Source organism: Centroberyx gerrardi, chromosome 1 (assembly GCF_048128805.1).
Source record: "Centroberyx gerrardi isolate f3 chromosome 1, fCenGer3.hap1.cur.20231027, whole genome shotgun sequence".
Taxonomy (NCBI): Eukaryota; Metazoa; Chordata; class Actinopteri; order Beryciformes; family Berycidae; genus Centroberyx; species Centroberyx gerrardi.
In genome coordinates, this window is record NC_135997.1 from 10,705,515 (window position 1) to 10,724,310 (window position 18,796).

Sequence of the window (18,796 nt, forward strand, 5' to 3'; positions counted from 1 at the left end):
AGTGAGTAATGTCGGGAAGACAGATTCAGCGTTCCTGGCAAGCAGAGCTGGATCTTCTGTTTTTCCTGGCATTTCTGCTCTAGAGAGTATAAATTAGAGAGCGACAGGAATAATGGGAGTGCGAGTGGGGATGACATGCCTTTTGATTTTTTTGAGCTGAATTTTCAGTCGATGAGAGTTCAATTTGATTCCTTTGAGAGGACACGGTTTGAGCCTCGCTTCCAAAGTCACCAGGACGCCTCCATGTCTTTCTGTCTTATCACATACAGTCTGAGAAGATTACCAGGAAGCATGATAACGTCATTACTGCTCTCCTCTGTACCCTCTAAGAAACTGATCAATTGGAGAAATGTAGAGTCTGCATGTGTGCGCAAACAGGTTTACTTGTATGTGTGTGTGTATGAGGGAGAGAGAGAGAGAGAGAGAGTTGGTTTTTGTGCTGTGTGTATCTGTGCTTGCATGCTTGTACATGTGCATGTTTGTGTGGATGCATGTGTGCAGCTGTGTCCGTCTCTATTCTTGTGTCTCTGTGCATGTGTGCGCCAGTGTTTTCTATTATTGATGCTCCCTTTCTTTTATGTCACCTTGGCTGGTGGCAGCAGGGCCCTATCAGCAAACTCATCTAAAGTGGCTGCTGTGATGAGACGTTTTTGTTTGAAACTATTTCATTTGATTGAACACTATCAGCCTCACAGACGGGCTTGTCTCTATCTGCTGGCATCTATCAAAGCAGCCAAACCCAGGGAGCACTTTATTCTCATTCACCTGCCCAGACTAGATAACTGAGGCTAAGGCTAGGGCCGCTTTGAAAGTTCACACACCCTGCAGGACTACAACACATAGAACAACATGCTCAGCGGGGGGAGAGGGGGAGCAAGCAGCCATGCCTGTGCATTGCATACGGCATGAAGACAAAGATAAGTTGTCCTGCATTATATTGACAGAGAGAGGGAACAGAGTGTAATCCCAAAGTAGGAGACTCCTCCACTGGTTACATTATGGCTGCAGGCACACTCGCTGCAGTTTCCACAGAAACAACCAGCACAGCCATTCATCACTGCCACCTCTCTGCCCTGTTAGACCTGAGTGCTTATGTTCACTTAAACACTGGTGCGTGCGTGCACACACACACACACAGAGACACATTGACATGCACATACACAAATAAGTTGCATCAACATGATTCATAATAATTTAATTGTATAATAAGAGTCCGAAAAGGATTTGTGGATGTTGTGTTTAGAGCATTTTGCATGCTGCTGTTTCAGTGTGTGTGTGTTTCTTTATGTGTGCCTGTGTGTGTTGCGGGGCCAGGGTGTGAGGATGTCAGAGGCAGGATACACAGAGGAAGACATCACCTTCGTGCCTGCCCCCGAGTTTGACAACTTAATTCCATGACACACTCCACGGCACAGGAAAATTGCAGCCAGCCCGATTGGAAAAAGCAAAATGTTTTCATTGTCAATTATGATTACCATCCATCCAAATTCAGAGAGGGACCTTTTGTGAGCAAGCACTTGATGCTTTTGAAAAGAGACGGAAACAGGAATGAAAAGAGAGATGAGAATGTGTTTGATTAGAGAAGATAATACAAACATGATTAAACCCAGCGGGGCTGAGTACACTGCTGTCTACCAATAGATCACCTAGAGAGATACACAGCAACGCTCTCCACAGGAGGGGCATTTGGCAAGGCTACTGAGAGATAGCTTGGAATTAGTCTGTGAAAGAAGGATGATAGAAATTTATCATAGAAATTGAAAAAATATTTGTGTCTGTGTGAGAGAGAGGGTGTGAGCACAATGGACAGGTAATTGCATTGTGGACACGTGGTTGCATCAGTATAAGATATATAAATATCTCAAGCACCATGTTCACTCACCATTTATAAAACTACTCAAGAGGTTTAGGACAGCAGCATGAAAGACCTATGTCAGACCTATGGTCTTTTGTCACAACCACACATCCAGCAGATGTGTGGTTAGAGAGCACAGAATCTGCACTCAATTATGTATTGTTTCAGCAATTTTTTTCTCAAAAGTAGGAAGGAGAAATACAATTACAACACAATTGCTAATTCCATTGTTTCTGTTTCTCTATAATGGGCAGAATTTGTTTTCACTTGAACTATTCATGTCACTGTAACTACACCAGTAAGACGTGTTGATTAATTAAATATCTCACAGTATTTTTTCAAATAATATAATAATTGAGATGGCAGCTAGCTTAATTCACACTTGAATATTTTACCTGCATCATCCTCCAGCCCTACTAGTTTTAGAATCTGTACTTATAGGGTTAGGGTTAGCCCACAATATTCTTAAGTAATAACAAGTCTTACTACTACTGTTATAACTAATAACAATCCCACAATTCCATGATATCCCATTACCATGTCTCCAAACAGTACAATAGAGTAAAGGGTAAAGGAATAATCTTTTAACTTGTTAATGGTCTACTAAGTGTAAAGGAACATATTTTATATTGTGGTGAAATTAAATTATTATTTTGATTTTTTTTTTACCTTTATGTATATATATATATATATATATATATATATATATATTTTTTTTTTCATACTGCAGCTGAAGGACACTAAGTCAGCCGACCAGAAGATCACACTACTCCACTTCCTGGCACAGGTGTGTGAGGAGGAGTTTCCAGATGTGATCAAGTTTGTTGATGACCTGGAGCATGTGGACCGAGCGAGCAGAGGTACAGTAATACGCTACCCAAACACATCACACACACACACACACACTCACTCTCAGGCAAGCATACCTAATCATGGTTTTGGTACACTACCTATTTATTCCATTTTACAAAAGTAGCCATAGGTATGAAAAGAAAGAAAAGGAAAAGACTTAGCAGGTTCCCTTTACCCATGTACTGTACACCCTCTGGAATGTGACTTATTTTATGTTTTGTTTTTTTTTGAGCATGGATGCCCATGTGTGGCTACTTGATAGATTTAACTCTCCCTCTACCTCCCACTCTCTCTGAGGCTTTATTGCAGTGTGATTATTGCTGCTATTTTGGTTTCGTGCTGGTGTCACCGTAAGTTCTTCAGCTCACCCAGGGCCATGAATCCTCCTTACCACCCTTCTCCTCCTATTCAAATGAAAACCTCCTCCAGTCCCATAAGCAGTGCACTGGGAACACACACACACACACAGCTATTTACAGTACACTGACACTGTTCTCCCAATCTTTGTTGCATGCAGTAAGGCAGTATAGCTCAATAGTTATTATGTTTTTATAGTTATTATATATAATTATCTATTCATTTTCATTCATATTGAAATAGGGTGGGCGCACATCTCTGTTTGAGAGTGAAAGAGAGATCTAGACATAAAAGACGTGGTGGTGTGGAGAGCTAGATGCACACATGCACACACGTACACACACACATGCCTCAGCCCTCCTACCTAGACAGAGGTGCAGCATTCCTCTGTAGTGTTTTACCTTGAGCTTTACTTTACACTTCCTACTCTTGTAACTCTCCAGAGATTGTTCCGGGATTAGATGTTTGCTTGTTGAATGTATGAACATGCATTGTGTTTTAGCAGTTGAGTGTTTGAACCATCTTGCATTGTGCTCATCTAAAGTATTGTTTTATACTAATATTAATCTACTCTTGTAGCACATCCACCCTGGTTTTAGGTTTCCTTTTCAAGAGAACACACCAGTTTTCACACTAGTTATGTTTCCAGCTGAGGTGAAGAACAGCAGACTGTTCTAATATACTTTAAGCCCCAATGTGGGTTTGACTTATTTTGACTCTTTGTTTTTAACACACCCACACATACTGTACGCACATATGGACACACACACACACACACACACAGTACTTTAGCTTGGTCAGTGTGTCCAGAGTGTGGTTAATGGTCACAGGCAGGCAGGGACAGACTGGGCAGTCAGAGGAGACTCAGTCATGTTCTGTGTTCATATTGCCACAGGCAACACCCGGGAGGAAGTGGTGAGCATCAGTTTGTGTGTGTGTGTGTATTTGCAACCATGTGCACGTGTGTGGCGTTACTGTCGCAGCATGTTACTTGCCGCTTCACCGAAGATGTCACCCACTACTCCCGTCCCAGCAGGAGGGAGTGAAGAAGAGCAAAGAGGAGAAAATGGAGTGAGGGAGAGATGAGTGACTTTCTTGCTTGGAGTCTCCGTCACAAGGACCCCTCTAGGTTTTGTTGGTGCTTTGATAATCCGTGGATAATGATGCTCCCGTTGTGCCTTTCATTTCGCCAACTGTGCTGCATGTCCACAGGCCCTTGGCCAAGACTCATGGGTGGTGGAGATCGATGGATCTCTCATCAAACTATGTCCACATCTTTCCTTTATGTACCTCAAGCTGCGGACATATTTGCATGTGTATAGATGTATCTTTCTTTCTCCTTCCCTGTCTTTCAGTTTCTTTCTTACCATTGTGAGATGTGTGTCTCATCTTTCCATATCCAGTATTCAGAAACACACACACACACCCCATTTCATTTTTGTAAACCATGCTCTTGAGTGGCTTCCTTTTCATCAAGTCTGACAGCCATTTGGGGGGCCTGAAGACACAGTAAAAGGCTGCCTTACATTCACAGACACTAACCAAAGAGCTGTGAAACATTACTTGAGCATGAAAACAAGGTTGGATAGAGGTAGCAGTAATGATTTGCACTTCTGTTGTAAAAGCCGCTGCCTTTTGACTATGTGTAACATAGCCTTCGTTTCCCCCATTACCAACCCCATCTCTCATGGAAACGGGACCGCGCAGCATAGTTCAGGGTTCCATTGTGTTTTTCTGCCCCTGTCTCTCTTCTTGGCAGTACAATCATTATTTCTCCTGACATGGAAAGACAAGACACAATCCTTTTATGCGCTCTCTCTCTCTCTCTCTCTCTCTCTCTATCTATCTATCTGTCCATCTATCCATCTGTCTATCTGTCTCTCTTTCTCTCTTTTTTCCACCCTGACACACACGTGCGTGCCCACATACACACAGCACACAGCAGGTGGGATTGGGCAATTACTGTGTTTTGTTGCATGGTGCTGGATGCTGAGTTAGGTGTTGAAACCAGACAAACATGGAGACAGATTAATGTACCCAACTAGGCTGCTTCAGCTTGTAACTCTTCAAATACCACCTGTCAGCGGCAGAAACATTGCTTACTTCAGAAGATATGCCTAATACTAAATACACTTGTCTGCATAAATTTTATTTTGCAGCAGATGAGGACAGCCTGGTTTAGTTTAGACTCTGTTAAAGGCGTGTGGCCCTGAGGAGCTATTAGGCAGCAGTGGGAGGATTCAACCACATTGAGATGGTTATCCATTAAGTGGCTCATGCCTTGCTTTGTGGTTTTGCCACATGCAGTCTGAGTGATGAGCATCAGGTTGAAAGTATTTAAAAGGAGCAGTCTAAGCTGCAACCAGCAATTGACAATGATGAAGTGACCTTCATGCTCACTTTGTACTTATTAGATGCTCAGCACATAAAGTGTGTGGGAGGATTTCCTGCATTACAAGCCTCCAGTTCCCAACCTCTGACACCATCAGTCTAGTCACACTTGTCTCTCAGGCTTTGGCCCCAGAAAACAGATCTACATATTTCAGTCTCTTAATTTCCAGACATCAAGGGATGATCTATAGTGGGGCTCTGTGTGTAGCGGGGTTGTTTGTGAGTGAGTATGCATGGTTGTGTGCTCCAGTCAGTCTCATTTATGGCACAGCAGGTTGGCAGAGTAATAAAGAGATGTCAATGGGGGATTTGACCTCTACAAATATTCCCATTATTATTCCTCTAAAACATCCTATATCCATCTCCGGCCCTTCTGGACCACGGAGGCATTCAGGCCCCACTGCTCATAAAAATCACTCACGCTTTATCACAGAGAGAGAGAAAGAGAGTGCAAGGGTGAACTCAGAGAGCAAGGAAGACAGGAAAACAGCCTTTTTTGTGTTTTCTCTGCTCATCCCTTTCCCACAGAGCAATCAATTCACAATTCCTAAGATGTATCTGACTGATGTGAATCCATATAGACCATCAGCATCGTCTGTGCTTGTAAACGTATTTCTGTATGTTTGCTGTGTTTACCAAAGCATTCCAGCTGCCATACTCACACTCCAGGTTAAATCCTCGATCAGTCGCACATGGATTTTCCTGATTTCCCACACCTCCTCTCTCAGAGCAGAAACTCTTGCTGTTCTTGTTGATATTCCCCTACACCTGTGGCGGTCTCTGCTCTTAGAAACCTTGCGATTCAAGGATTGTACAGCTAAGAGGAAAGGGGTTCTCTCTCTCTCTCTCTCTCTCTCTCTCTCTCTCTCTCTCTCTCTCTCTCTCCCCCTCTCTCTCCCCCTCCATCCATCACTGCTGGGCCATAATTATTCCTATCAACAGACTGTCTGTCTGGCCTCCTCCCACTGCTGCTGGCTGCCCACTCTCCACTCACGAGATATTGGTATCTCGGTTACTCAGAAGGCCCAGGCTCTTCATGCAGAGAGAGACACACACAGAGAGGGAGAGAGAAGAGGAGGGGAGGGGGTTGAGAAAGAGGAATTAGAATGTAAATGATGGAGCAGAAGTATCAGTCTCTCTTTGTTTACTATAACTTCTGTGTGTCGATATTATCTATTGCACCAAACACATGAGGTGTGCGTGGGTGGGTGGGATGTGTCGGAATAATTGATTATTCAATCGAGAGCCTTGTAATTGACTCTCTAGATTGGGCAATTTTTGCTGGATTGCTAAAGGGATATGTCACCCATTTTACATTATTTTTTCAATGATTTTCCTTCCTTGAAATGAAATACTTGAGAATGACAGAATCCACGTTATGCTGTCTCCATGCCCATTCCTGCTATTAAGCTAATAGGCTCAGTAGAAACTCTTTTAGCTGACCTATCCATCCAGCTAATATTCCTTAAAATGGCCTTCCCTGTCCACTAATATAATCCAAAGGAAACCTGTGAACATTCCCAGTGAAATGGAAATGGGAGAGAAAATAACCACTAGAGCTTTTCATTTTTTCCTGAACCAAGAGGAGTCGTAGCTGGATTTTGTGGACTCAGGTCAGGCTAAATTTTTCACTTAATTACTTAAGTTTGGGTCAGGCTTGCCGTATAATTAAGTCCTCAAGTCATTAAATGGTTGAAAAATACTGTTGTGTTATGTGCAAATCATTAGCAATTATTATTAATTATTCAGCCTTTCGTCTGGTTTAGGCTCACATGCAACTGATGCCCTTCTGGCTTGGACAGAAATGTTTTGGTTTTCAGAATTTGGAGACCTCTTGCATGTCTTTGTTGAAAATGAGATATCCTACGCTATAATGAGATTAACCTGGGTAAATAAAGGCTAAATAAACGAACACCAGAAAGCATTATATTTGGTTGTCTGTAGCATGCTTATATTGTTTGCAGGTAGCATGTTTGCTCTTGTTATCAGCTGGTATATTTATTCTTTGGAGTGTTGATATGTTGACTTGCTGGTACAATTCGGTTTCTGATCTACTGAGTGGGCTTCTCAAGCCAGCAGAATCAGCCAACCCATTAGCCCGTTGTTGTAGAAATCAATAGCGAGTTTAGAAATTATTGAGTAATATTGTGAGCTAAGGATAACCCGCCCAGGGTAATGTAGGAGATTTTAGCTGTATTTGGTGTTGGAAGCAGGTGTTGAGACTTCTGGAGGTATCATGGGCCTAATTCAACGAAACACCTGTGATGGGACGAGCCCACTTGATAATTCCAGTGACATACCTGCAACTCACACACTCAACCCTGAAACATTTAGATTAGGTGGCTGGTGAATGGTGCTGCCTGTCTGGTGGCCCTGTAGATTAGAGCCACCATTTGTAGGTTAGTACAGCGTTCTTTTGACATCTGAATTGGGCTTCTGTATGAATGCTCACCCTGGATTATGGCACAAAAAATTGCAACATCAAATCCTGTGTATTGGTAAATGAACATTTTTCACTTGCTCCTTTTATTTTGAATTCCAACTAACAATTCAGTTTTAGCAATGATAATGAACATTGTGCTCATTGCTGATGCATTTAAACCATAAACTGTAAGACAATAGACAACAAGTTATCATTTTGGGGCTGCTATGGAATAATCACCGACAATAATAACCTGATTTGTCTGTGTGTTGTGTGTGTGCATATACATGTGTAGATGTCTGGGTTTAAATGCTAATTTTGTTTTCATGGTGACCATCATGTTAAATAACAATGCAGTACAGGCTAACATATTTATTACTTTTTGTCACACGTTAGTAGACTCATCAGCTTTTAGTTTGGTTTTTGTCAGTGAAATATATTTATATTTTAGTCTATTTTTTATTACCTCCATTTAAGCCACATTTTTGTCCATTTCCCCTCTTACAGATGGACTGGTTGACCAACAGTCTTTTCTACTATAGTGGCCCTCATGGCAATTAACAGTGTTGTTAATGTCAAACGCAAAAAGACAAGATGCTTCAAACAGTAAGAGCAGGCTTGTTAAATAGTAATTCACAAGTGGATCAATAAAGGCCAGGGTTTGCTTTTACACTGAGATTGTATTTATGCCTGACATCAGCCCAACAAATGCTGCTTGGTGCTGTATTTTTGGGGTCTACATTGGCTGCAATACTAGGCCTATAATTTTCAACACATTTGTCAGGATTTTTTTTGTGCGCAAGTGCCGAGCTTGCCTGTGTGTCTGTTTGTGCTTATGGCTTAAATGCATGCTCTGCCTCTGCCCCTGTTTCTGTCTCTCTCCCTAAAAGCAAAAAAAACAAGCAAATAAGATTTAATGCACACAACAACTTCTGTGTGTGTGTAAAGTGCAGGCAGATTACCTCTTTTGGCACTTCCCTCTCCACCAGGTTTCTGCTTTGCACTTTTTTTTTTTTACTTTTCCAGACTGGCAGGGCCAGTTCTTCCCAACATAAAAAACAACATAACCACCAATCAGTGCAGTGCAGTTGCTCTGTGAATACTGCCCTGATTGAAACATCGCCAGGTACAATGTACTCTGCGACAAGCTGGTAAGGGATTGGAGGACTGCGGGGTTATCAGAGACTTCGACTGACTGTCAACTGTTACTTTCAATGCCTGCCATCAGAGAGAGGGAAGGAGAGGAGAGAGAAAAACGAGGCCAGAGAGGGAATGAAGGGACACACAGTGCCAAAGAGAGGGTGAAGATATGAATTTGAGGGAAAGAATTTGATTGAAAATTAGTTGTCAGGCATAGACGCAGTAGGTACAGTGAGTGTTCTTTGCTGATCTTTTTAACAGTCTCTGCTTTGTTACTGCAACATTCTGCCTTCCTTCTCAATCAGGAGTCACAGCAGAATGAAAAGTGCCACCCGACCCTTCTTCTCAGCCACTTGAATGGCTGCGTGTGTGTGTGTATGTACGTATATGCACATGCACATCTCCAGCCTGGAGTGAATAGGCCACACTCAAACTCCATTAAACTGGAAATGTGGAGAGAAATTGTATAACTTCTGCTCCTACAGACTTCTTGAATATTTTGTGTTGAGACATCTGTGTGAGCATGTGTGTGTTTGTGTGTGTGTGTGCATTCACGACAGTATGTGCCCATCAGTAAATGTGGTTTATGCTATAAATTCAGTGAGAAGCTTAGCTACATTGAAGTCCTCTTTTTTTTTTTTTTACTCCTAATGCATGTATTAGGATCAAGGGAAATTTGAAACTACTTATAAATAAGCAGCTTATGCCTTTTTGTCAAGCAGGGTCTAATCAGGGTAATTTAAGCCATATGCTATATTCAGCAGCTAGCTTGAAGTGTCAGCCATGACCAACTTAACAGAAAGTTGGGCTCAGTGTTCCCCTGCTCTCCCACCTTCATGGCGCATACACCCTGTTGATTACATTAGAGACAAAGGATGAGAGGGATAGAAAGATTTTTACTACAGCAGTCAAGCTGATACATACTTGGCTTTATAAATTTATTATGGTTGTGTTGCTGAAGAGCCACACACACAAGATAAACATAATCTACAGGCAAACATGGCATTTGCTTGCATCGTGTTTGTCGGCGAGGATATTCCCATAATTGCTCACTGTTTCACACACATGAACACACTCACATAAAAGAAGCACACAGAATAATAAAAAGCTGTGCATTGGATGTACTCTCACTTGATGTTTATTTTTGTTTCAGTCATTGTTTATTTCTATGGCGTTCCCGGCACAGTGGGAAGCATGCTTTGCAATTGAGCCGGTTTCTTTCTCATCTTCTCTCTCATCTTTTGTATGTTGTTTTCTGCGATTCTCCCAGAGCCTCAAAATAATAATGCATTTGATATTACCTGTAATTGATTTGTCCTGTCTCTGTTTCTTTCTTCGCATTTCCTTGGCACGTGGGTGTGTTTCTGTGTGCGTGCTTGTGTGAATATCTGTGTGCGTGTTTGTGTGTCAGTCTCTGCAGAGAATCTGGAAAAGAGCCTGAGGCAGATGGAGAGGCAGCTGCTGCAGCTGGAGAGAGACCTGGAGACTTTCTCCTCCCCTGATGACCCCAATGACATGTTCCTCCCTAAAATGGCTATATCCTTTACACACGCATGCACTCATGCATGGACACGCAGCTTGTGCTTGCAGTGCTACTGCCAGGGCATTGTTCACTGACGATGGATTTTACAGGAATGAATCAAAGAGCACAAAAGCAATTGCTGCATCTGAAGTTTATTAGTGTGCTAACATTAATTAGAATGTTGCATAAGCCTGGCAGCCCAGCAGGTTGGAGTGGCTTAACATCATAGCTGGATTACTGGTATAAAAGAAAGGAACTTGATTTTTTAAAATACTCAACCAAACACTCTTTATTAACCTTTTACATCATTAAATACTCTTAGCTGCCTCCCTCTTTCTTACACTATCCTTCTGTCTCACTATTTCTATCATGATTGTGTGTTTTTAGGCTGTGTTCCTTGATGTAGCCAGATAAAACACAATATGGGATCTGTTCTTCCATTGTCAGATTTTGTTTTGTTTGTAAGATTCCAGATAACTCCTTAAAACAACACATAAATATACAATCTCATACACACAAACTCACACTTTCTCATTACTGTTTCAGTGCCCTCTCTGGATATCCAGGTACATACTTGACAGCTATCCAGATCTGTGTATGGCAGCACTGTTAATTATTCACTGTCCTGTGAGGTAGTCCTTAGTGGATCAGGTTGACAGGTCTGTCTCAGACCAGGTGTGTAAGTGTGTGTTCAATAATACACCCTGCACCTGGCCTCCCTCATGTAGTTTTGATCAGCAGCCCTGGGGCTGGTGCCGGGACTGGGGCACTGACGGCTTGTGCTGTAGTAGTTATCTCAGGACTTGAGCTGAGTGCAACCCAGGAAGGTGGACTGAGAATGGGTTTGACAGCTTTGTCTCTCACTGCTCTGCTTTCCTATTCCGGGTCTCTTGCAAAAAAAGACTAATTAAAGACCTCATGAAATCTGAGCTCAGTTTATGCCTCTAATAAGAAAATGCAGACAGAGTTATGCAAGTTAAATAGAGTGTGCATCACATTGGTGACAACAAATGATCAACAGCTACTGTATTGTTAGTCTTGTGTAACACATCTGAATGTGAGCGAAGCTTGTAGAGCCTGCAGGTCAGAACAGGAAAGAGGCAGAAGGAGGAGGAACGCACGAAGCCCAAACACAAGATGGGAAATGAGCTAAGAGACGAGATGATGGAGAGAAGGGAAAGATGATGGAAGTGAGACCAAAAAAAACAAGTAAGAAACCAACAGGGATACTTGAGAATGAAGTGCAGTGGACCATTGTGGTGGAGGAGAGCAGAAGCCAGGAGAGAGGGAATAAGAGGAGGAGAGATACTTTGCACTCCGCGATACTTATCTGCCGTGGCTCTCAACTATCTCTTCTTTTTTTCCCTCTCTTTTTCTATCACCCGCTCTGGCCTCTCTCATGCCTCTCTCCCCAAGCCCCTGGCTTGGATGGAACTACTGACAAGTCAATCTGGGAGCAGCACCTATTGAACAGCATTTACCCAGCTGTGAATAGGTAGTCCCAGCCCCAGCCAGATTCAACTGGGGCCAGACAGCAAATAGGCCCATCAATTGAGCTATAATGTAGGGGCACAATAGGGGCCAGAGAGGCTGCCCACACACCAGCGCTACCACACACACACACGCCCGCGCACACACACACACACACACACACACACACACACACACACACACAATCTTCTTGCCCGTTATCTCCTATGAAACAAGGATTTTTGGCACAGCCTTCATCAACAGGATTGCTAGTTAAGGTCACATCAAACCAAATATTTCATGATTGCAACTTTGACCTCACTGGGTTTTCACATGTGCTGTTTGTCTCCCTCTCTCTCCCTCTGTCTCTCTCCGCTCAACCTTTCACTCTTTTTGCTGTGAGCACAAGCATGTCTCTCAGTTTGTGTGAGTGTGTGTGTGTGTGTGCTAGTTTACGGTATGCTTGACTGAGCCCAGGTAGTACATAGCATGTGATCTAGTGCTTTCCCTTCCTTTGCCCTGACATTGACACCTCTCCAGCTCTATGTTGACATAACCGCTGCCTATTTGTCTTTATATACACACACACACACACACACACAGTGAGCTGTCCTTCACGTTTAACAAGGGATAGCTCTTAGCAGTCTTCCATGCCAGTCAGTTTTTGGGTGGGCCTACAGTACAGGCAAGCTTAAAATCAGTATTCTTTGCTAGATTTGTGTGTGTGTGTGTGTGTGTGTGTGTGCGCACTCATGCAGTAAAGCATATATGGAACCACTTCAGTTGCCTGGTCCAGCAAATATTACTCATCACTATCTGTGTGCTCTGAGAAAGCCTTTGAGAACAACCAAGTGTTAATATGTAGCTACTGTGTATAGGCCATCCCGGTGGCTAAGCAGACTCATGGTGCATACCATGTACATATTCATCTTAGTCATACGCTCCCTTATTCTCCCATCTCTACATAGTATATCATAACATTAAGCAGAGGCAAGGTTACAAAGAATCTCAAAAATTCACTGCGTCATATTTTTTTCAGAGCACAGTAATCCTATTAGTCAGTTTGGCAAAAATGACAGTGGTGCTTAATGAGGTGAGTTCTTTGATTTTGTTTCCAACATTAGTTTCCTCCCTTTGACTTCCAAGTATTCTCTTTTTTTCTTTGCCCTTCTATGTATCTATTGATTTGCTCGTTCTTCATATCCTTAGTAACCTATTCACTCCATTGTGGATGCTAGACTTTCATCTTCTTCAAAGGATTGCTCACCTTTATGTTTCTGTATATCTGTGTGTATGTGTGTGTGTTTGTTTTTATGAAACCTGTCCATTTCTGACAGCAGAACAGGATGTATTGGTTTATACTGTGTGTGCGCATGTGCACACAATTACAGTACACGCACACACACACTCACAGTTTGCCAGCAGCCAGACTTGAGTCACAGATGCTGTAGGCTGCAGGAGGTCATGGCAGTGAAAACACTGTAGCAGTAATCTGACTGACAGTATAGGAGCTCCCACTGCCAGCTCCACAGTCTACCACTCACAATGTGCTCTCCAGCCCTGGGCAGATGTGGTCGTGTGGAGAGCCTTATAGCAACAAGTAAGAACACTTTCACTGTGTTCTACCCCTCCTGTACTGCTTTGAAATAGGGAAGTACACATTCAGCAAAACTTCAGTAACACTTGATGTGAAACCGATCTCAATATTTTCTTCTTATGCTGTAATGTCTGAGGGATGTGTTGTTGGCCTTGACTCCGGCCCTCACAGCTTCAGCAAGTGTGCGCGGGAGCAGTACGGCAAGCTGGTGATCATGCACGGCAACATGGAGACGCTGTACCAGAACATGGTGGAGTACTTTGCCGTCGACCCCAAGAAGACCTCGGTGGAGGAGCTGTTCACTGATCTCAGCAACTTCCGCTCCATGTTCACCGTGAGTATAGAGCGAGTGAAAGAGAAAGAGTGGACACTCTTGTGTTTCTGAGCATGCAGTTTGGAAAAGAGAAAATAAAAAAAAAATCTTATATGCTTACATTTGATTGAAATGCGGCCACTTAGTGCCATTTCCCAGTGTCTCTGTCCCCACTCAGCCTCTCAGCTTAGTCTTATCAACAGGTAACTCCGATTATGCTTCCTGATTGGCCAAGACTACAGTGACATTTCAACCCAAATATGACATGGAGTTTTCACACCTGTCCTAATATTAATTTACCCGCAGTTGCATTGCTTCCAGTACGTAATTTTACCAGATATTTATTAATTTGTAGTTAAAGGAAACACAGTTTTGGGAAGATTGTCCCACTGGCCAACTTATCTGTTAAATGAGATAGCAAAATCATCCATGTGTCCCCAGTTCATCATACGCTCTGATGTGCCATGCTAACACTTAAAGGTCAGATGCCCTTGAGAAGTGATACAGTGTTGCTTAGGCGCACTAACTAGCAACAGTTTGTTACCCTGAATACCAGTGATAAGAGTAGGTCTAGTAAAATGTAGGCTAGTTCATTTAATGTATGATGTTGGGTTTGCGAAGTCTGTATTGCAGTAAATGTTTGGTAACTGTTTTAAACCTGAGTTGCTTCCACCCACTGCCTGTATCAAGACAGTATCTTAACATCAGTAAGATTTGCCATATTAGTGTCCTGTGGTATAGTCCAGAGCAGAACAGAGCCAGTCCCATCTAGTTCAGTCCCACCCAGACAGCTATGTCATCAGTGAGCTCCATGGCCTTATCAGTCTGGTGCTGCTCGGTGAAGCTGCGGAGACCCACTGTGTTTAATCAGCAGGATTAGCGGCACAGGCCACTGGGCGCGACTGATAATAGTAGCTAATTAGCCTACTGGAGTCCCTGCCCTGCGCCCAACTGACATCTACTACACACAAAAATGGATTTCATGCCTCTTTGACTTTTTTTTTTTTTTTTTTTTTTTTTATATACTGCTCACTCCTTAGTTCTGCTTTAGATTTTCTTGTACACCAGAGCTGTGTGTCTGTCCACATGTGTCTGTGTGAGGGAAAGTGCTAGAGAAGAGAGTGTTTTGTCTGTGTTTTTGTCTACTGCCTCATTCCTGTTCTATAGATCAGGCTCAGTATTCTGACAGTAAAGTCAGCCCTTTTTATGAAAAGCCATTTGAAATGGAAAGTTATTTTCCACTTGACTGCCATAATGATAAGACAAATCTCATTCTTTTTATTATATGAAATTATTTCATAATAAAAAATGGTGAAATTAATGGTAAATCAACCTGAGCACAAAGGTTGCTGTTAGAATGCCAATGCTGCAACGGCAGTCAACCTCTCTCTCTCCCCCTCTTTCTCTAAATCCCCCCTTTCTCCACCTTCACTGTTCAGCTGGGCCAGATATATGGATTGTATGTGTGAATGCCTTTGATGTTTTTGTCTGATTTTCCTTCAGAGATCCTGTCAGAACATTATGTACAGTTCATGCTGCAGAGTATGGCATCGCCACTTGCCCTAAATGTCACCGCATCCTTAATCGGTCCGGCTGTGCTGTCCATCAATTTAGTGCCACATCACATAATTACAGTCAACTGACTCAGAGAAACTTTTGTTGTGTGAGAATCTCAAACTGTTGAGAAGTGAGTAATGGCTGGATGTGTGTGTGTGTGTATGTGTGTGTGTCCGTCTGTCCCTGTCTCTCTGTGTGTTCTCAGAGAGTAGAACAGTGTACAGTACCTCCTCTGAGTGACATTGATGGGTGCCTGACTTCATAGGCCGGATGGGGTGGGTGTTTGGCTCCAGATGCACCAGTTACCAGAAATCCCTCCCTACGTGCGCACGCACACACACACACACACGCTGCCATTTCAGGTCCAAGAGAGGAAGACACAGATGGAATGACGGATAAAAGAAAGCTAGAAAAGGAAGATCCTTGTCTTATGTCTTAGATAAGCTGGTTGCTTGACAGAGAGGCTAAAAAATCTAGCAAGGATTAGGCTTGGGCAATGTATAGCTTCCCCTGTGTCTGAGAAAATAGTCCTCCAATGTTTAAATAGGTCTGCAGCCAACTGTTTTGGCAGTAATGTCTGATGAAAATAGTCTATGAATGGGCATGTCACTGTTGAGACATAGTATGGCACAGTAATGGTATACTGTCACACCTCTGTACAGATGCCCTGGCACTCAACTAACTATTGTGTCGCTTCTAAAGAGAGCAATGTTTTCTAAGCTGTCTAGACATGTGTTATTGGCAAAAATCTAACAAAAGTGTTAGCTGTGAGGAAGGTATTGCAGCAGTTCATATCGGCATGTTACAGAAAAAGAGACAGTCCTTCAAGCAGAGGGCCCAGGTTCAAGCCCCCATGTTGGCAAGCGGCCATCTTGCTGACTTGTCCTTGAAAGAGAATTTCCCTACAGCGATCAATAAAGGATCACATTATTATTATACAGCTTTAACCAGTGTATCATCCTTTACACTACAATATGCAACTTTTCACCTTGAGGCGGGAAGTGTATTGTTAGTCCTACCCTCCGCCCCCTCAGTTGGTCAGTTTCACACCCCGACACTTGTCACTCATTTTGATCAGCTGTCTACTTTATGTTAACCAGTATCTGTGAAGCCACCACAGGCAATGAAGAAGCAGACAGGCAATCGGCAATAAGAAAAAAAAAAAAAAAAAAAATGAATTTAAAAAAGCTACGGTGATGTTCACTCATGTTCTTGGTCATATGGTCTCTGCATTTAGCTTGGCTGTTCCTTTGTTTCTTACTTCGCTGTTGCCACTAGCCTCACTTTGATAGCCACAACCCAGCTCACCACTAGCTGTGCCCATACGATACACGCCTAAATCAAATGGTATACATCCCAAAATGTCCCGAACATCATTGGAAAGCCAGTTTCAGGCAAACCGGTTGATTTAGCCATGTACACACAGGGTCAAAGACACAGACTGATAATGTATAATATATTCCATTTATTTATCGTTATTTTAATGTCACAAAAGTTACATATCGTAGCTGTGAATCCCCTGTCTTTTGAGCTTGGCGGTGTAGGCTAGTGCTGTGCAGCAGTGTTTGTCTTCCAACCAACCGTAGCACAGTTAATGACTCCGCCTCTGAAGGGTGAACAGGCCAAGTGTTATAAAGACTAGCATTATGTAGTCAAAATGCCCAAGGTAGCTATTTATTCCCCTGTGGTCGGTCAAGGTGTAGGCAGCTTACGTTCTCAGCAATTCATTCAAATGGTCACATCACACAGACACATCTCGGGGCGAAGCCAAGGCTAGGTCAGTGAACGCAGGCACACAGTAAATCTCAGCGTCGTAACCTCGCGGTCAAATCTGTGTCAGCATTTACCCTGCTGTGCCAAGGCCCATGCTAATAGGAGCGTGCTCTCTCTAGACCATTGCCTGGAGCGAGCTGAGCCTTGAACTCTGTGTGTGTGTGTGTTCCCGTGCGTATGTCATTTTGTGTTGGCAATTTTTTAGGGAAAGTTGCTTAGCTCTCTCTCACACACAGACACACACACACACACCCTGCTCAGTCACCCGTAGGAAGGAGACCCAGGGCGAGGCCGCAGATCTGACAGGAATCCAATTGAGCGTGTCTAATGGCGGACATCCAGGAGAGGAGGAGGGGGGGAGCAGACCTGCAGTGATGGAGGAGAGTGGAGGGCATTTTCCTCAGGGAGCTAGCTCTCTCTCTCTCTCTCTCTCTCTCTCTCTCTCTCTCTCTCTCTCTCTCTCTCTCCCTTCAGCTCCATATTACTGTAAAAATGGGAGTTTTGTTGGAAGACAAAACTCACTGCATTCTGTGACCTTTCACCCTATTCCATTTCCAAACTTTCCAAGACTATCCACTTTCCTTTTGATTCTTCACATTTTTAGATGCTTAGAAAATTCTTACAATTATCTCTCCTTCTTGAGTTTAGTTTTGAAATAAAAATTAAACCAGTCCTGCCTGTGCTTAAACGGAATTATTTTATGCAATCTTTGTGCACAGCAGCATGTTTTTATTCTATTTTACTTCTATTGCTGATTGGATCTAATACCATGACTATGGGAGACAGCATGGCAGTTTGTCTTCTGGCTGTGATCTCTGTTAGAACACAAGGCTTTCCTCATGTTCTTCATCTGCTCCTTTTCCTGCTCCATTCTCTTTGTGGAGTGTGAGAGTGATCCTTGCTTAAACAAGCCCACTTGTTGTATTGACCCGCTATCGACTAATCATTGGTTTTCCTGGGCTGCTGGGAGTAGTAAGGGCCCAGTTCTGAACAAGATGTCATTTTGCCTCTCTACAGACACATCCCATAGATCTGCATACCCACACTATTGAAAACATCTGTCACACAAATCTTATTTTGAATAAAACAAAGTTAAACCTTAACTTAAACTTCAAAACGTTCTGTATTAGTATTGATCTGCAATTGTTAATTTCATAGTCCAGCTGTCATGTAGACCTGCAATAGACTTACTTCAGGGCATCTTGTGATTTTACCTTGTTTTCTTTTATCTACAAAAATTAGAAGCTAATCATATATCTTCTATAAGCTGTTTAGTTGTTTGCAGAGGTATTTTCTCATAAATGTAATCAACAGTCCAGTCTATGAGACTGTTGTAAACCACACTGATTTCACTACTAACTAGATTGCTGTCTGTAGGGAAGTGGCTTGAGTTTAGATTGGAGACAGGTTTGCTTGAGTGTTGTAATGAATCTTGGTTTAAATTCTGTTTAAGTAATTGATGTTGACTTCTTAATGAGAGAGCTGCCTTGATAGAGAAAAGGGGCATCAGAGTTTTGACGAATTTCACATTAGGCATCCATCACAGC

General features: G+C 42.7%; 1 protein-coding gene across 1 annotated transcript in view; it reads left to right on the forward strand.

Moving 5' to 3' along the window:
• The window catches only part of LOC139907732 (protein diaphanous homolog 3-like), a 227,711-nt gene that overhangs the window by 141,889 nt on the left and 67,026 nt on the right, over nucleotides 1–18,796 (forward strand). Inside the window, exons 22-24 of the mRNA XM_078282613.1 lie at nucleotides 2,586–2,715; nucleotides 10,429–10,553; nucleotides 13,776–13,940. Coding sequence (XP_078138739.1) covers nucleotides 2,586–2,715; nucleotides 10,429–10,553; nucleotides 13,776–13,940 — 420 coding nt within the window. The remainder of the gene's footprint in view (nucleotides 1–2,585; nucleotides 2,716–10,428; nucleotides 10,554–13,775; nucleotides 13,941–18,796) is intronic.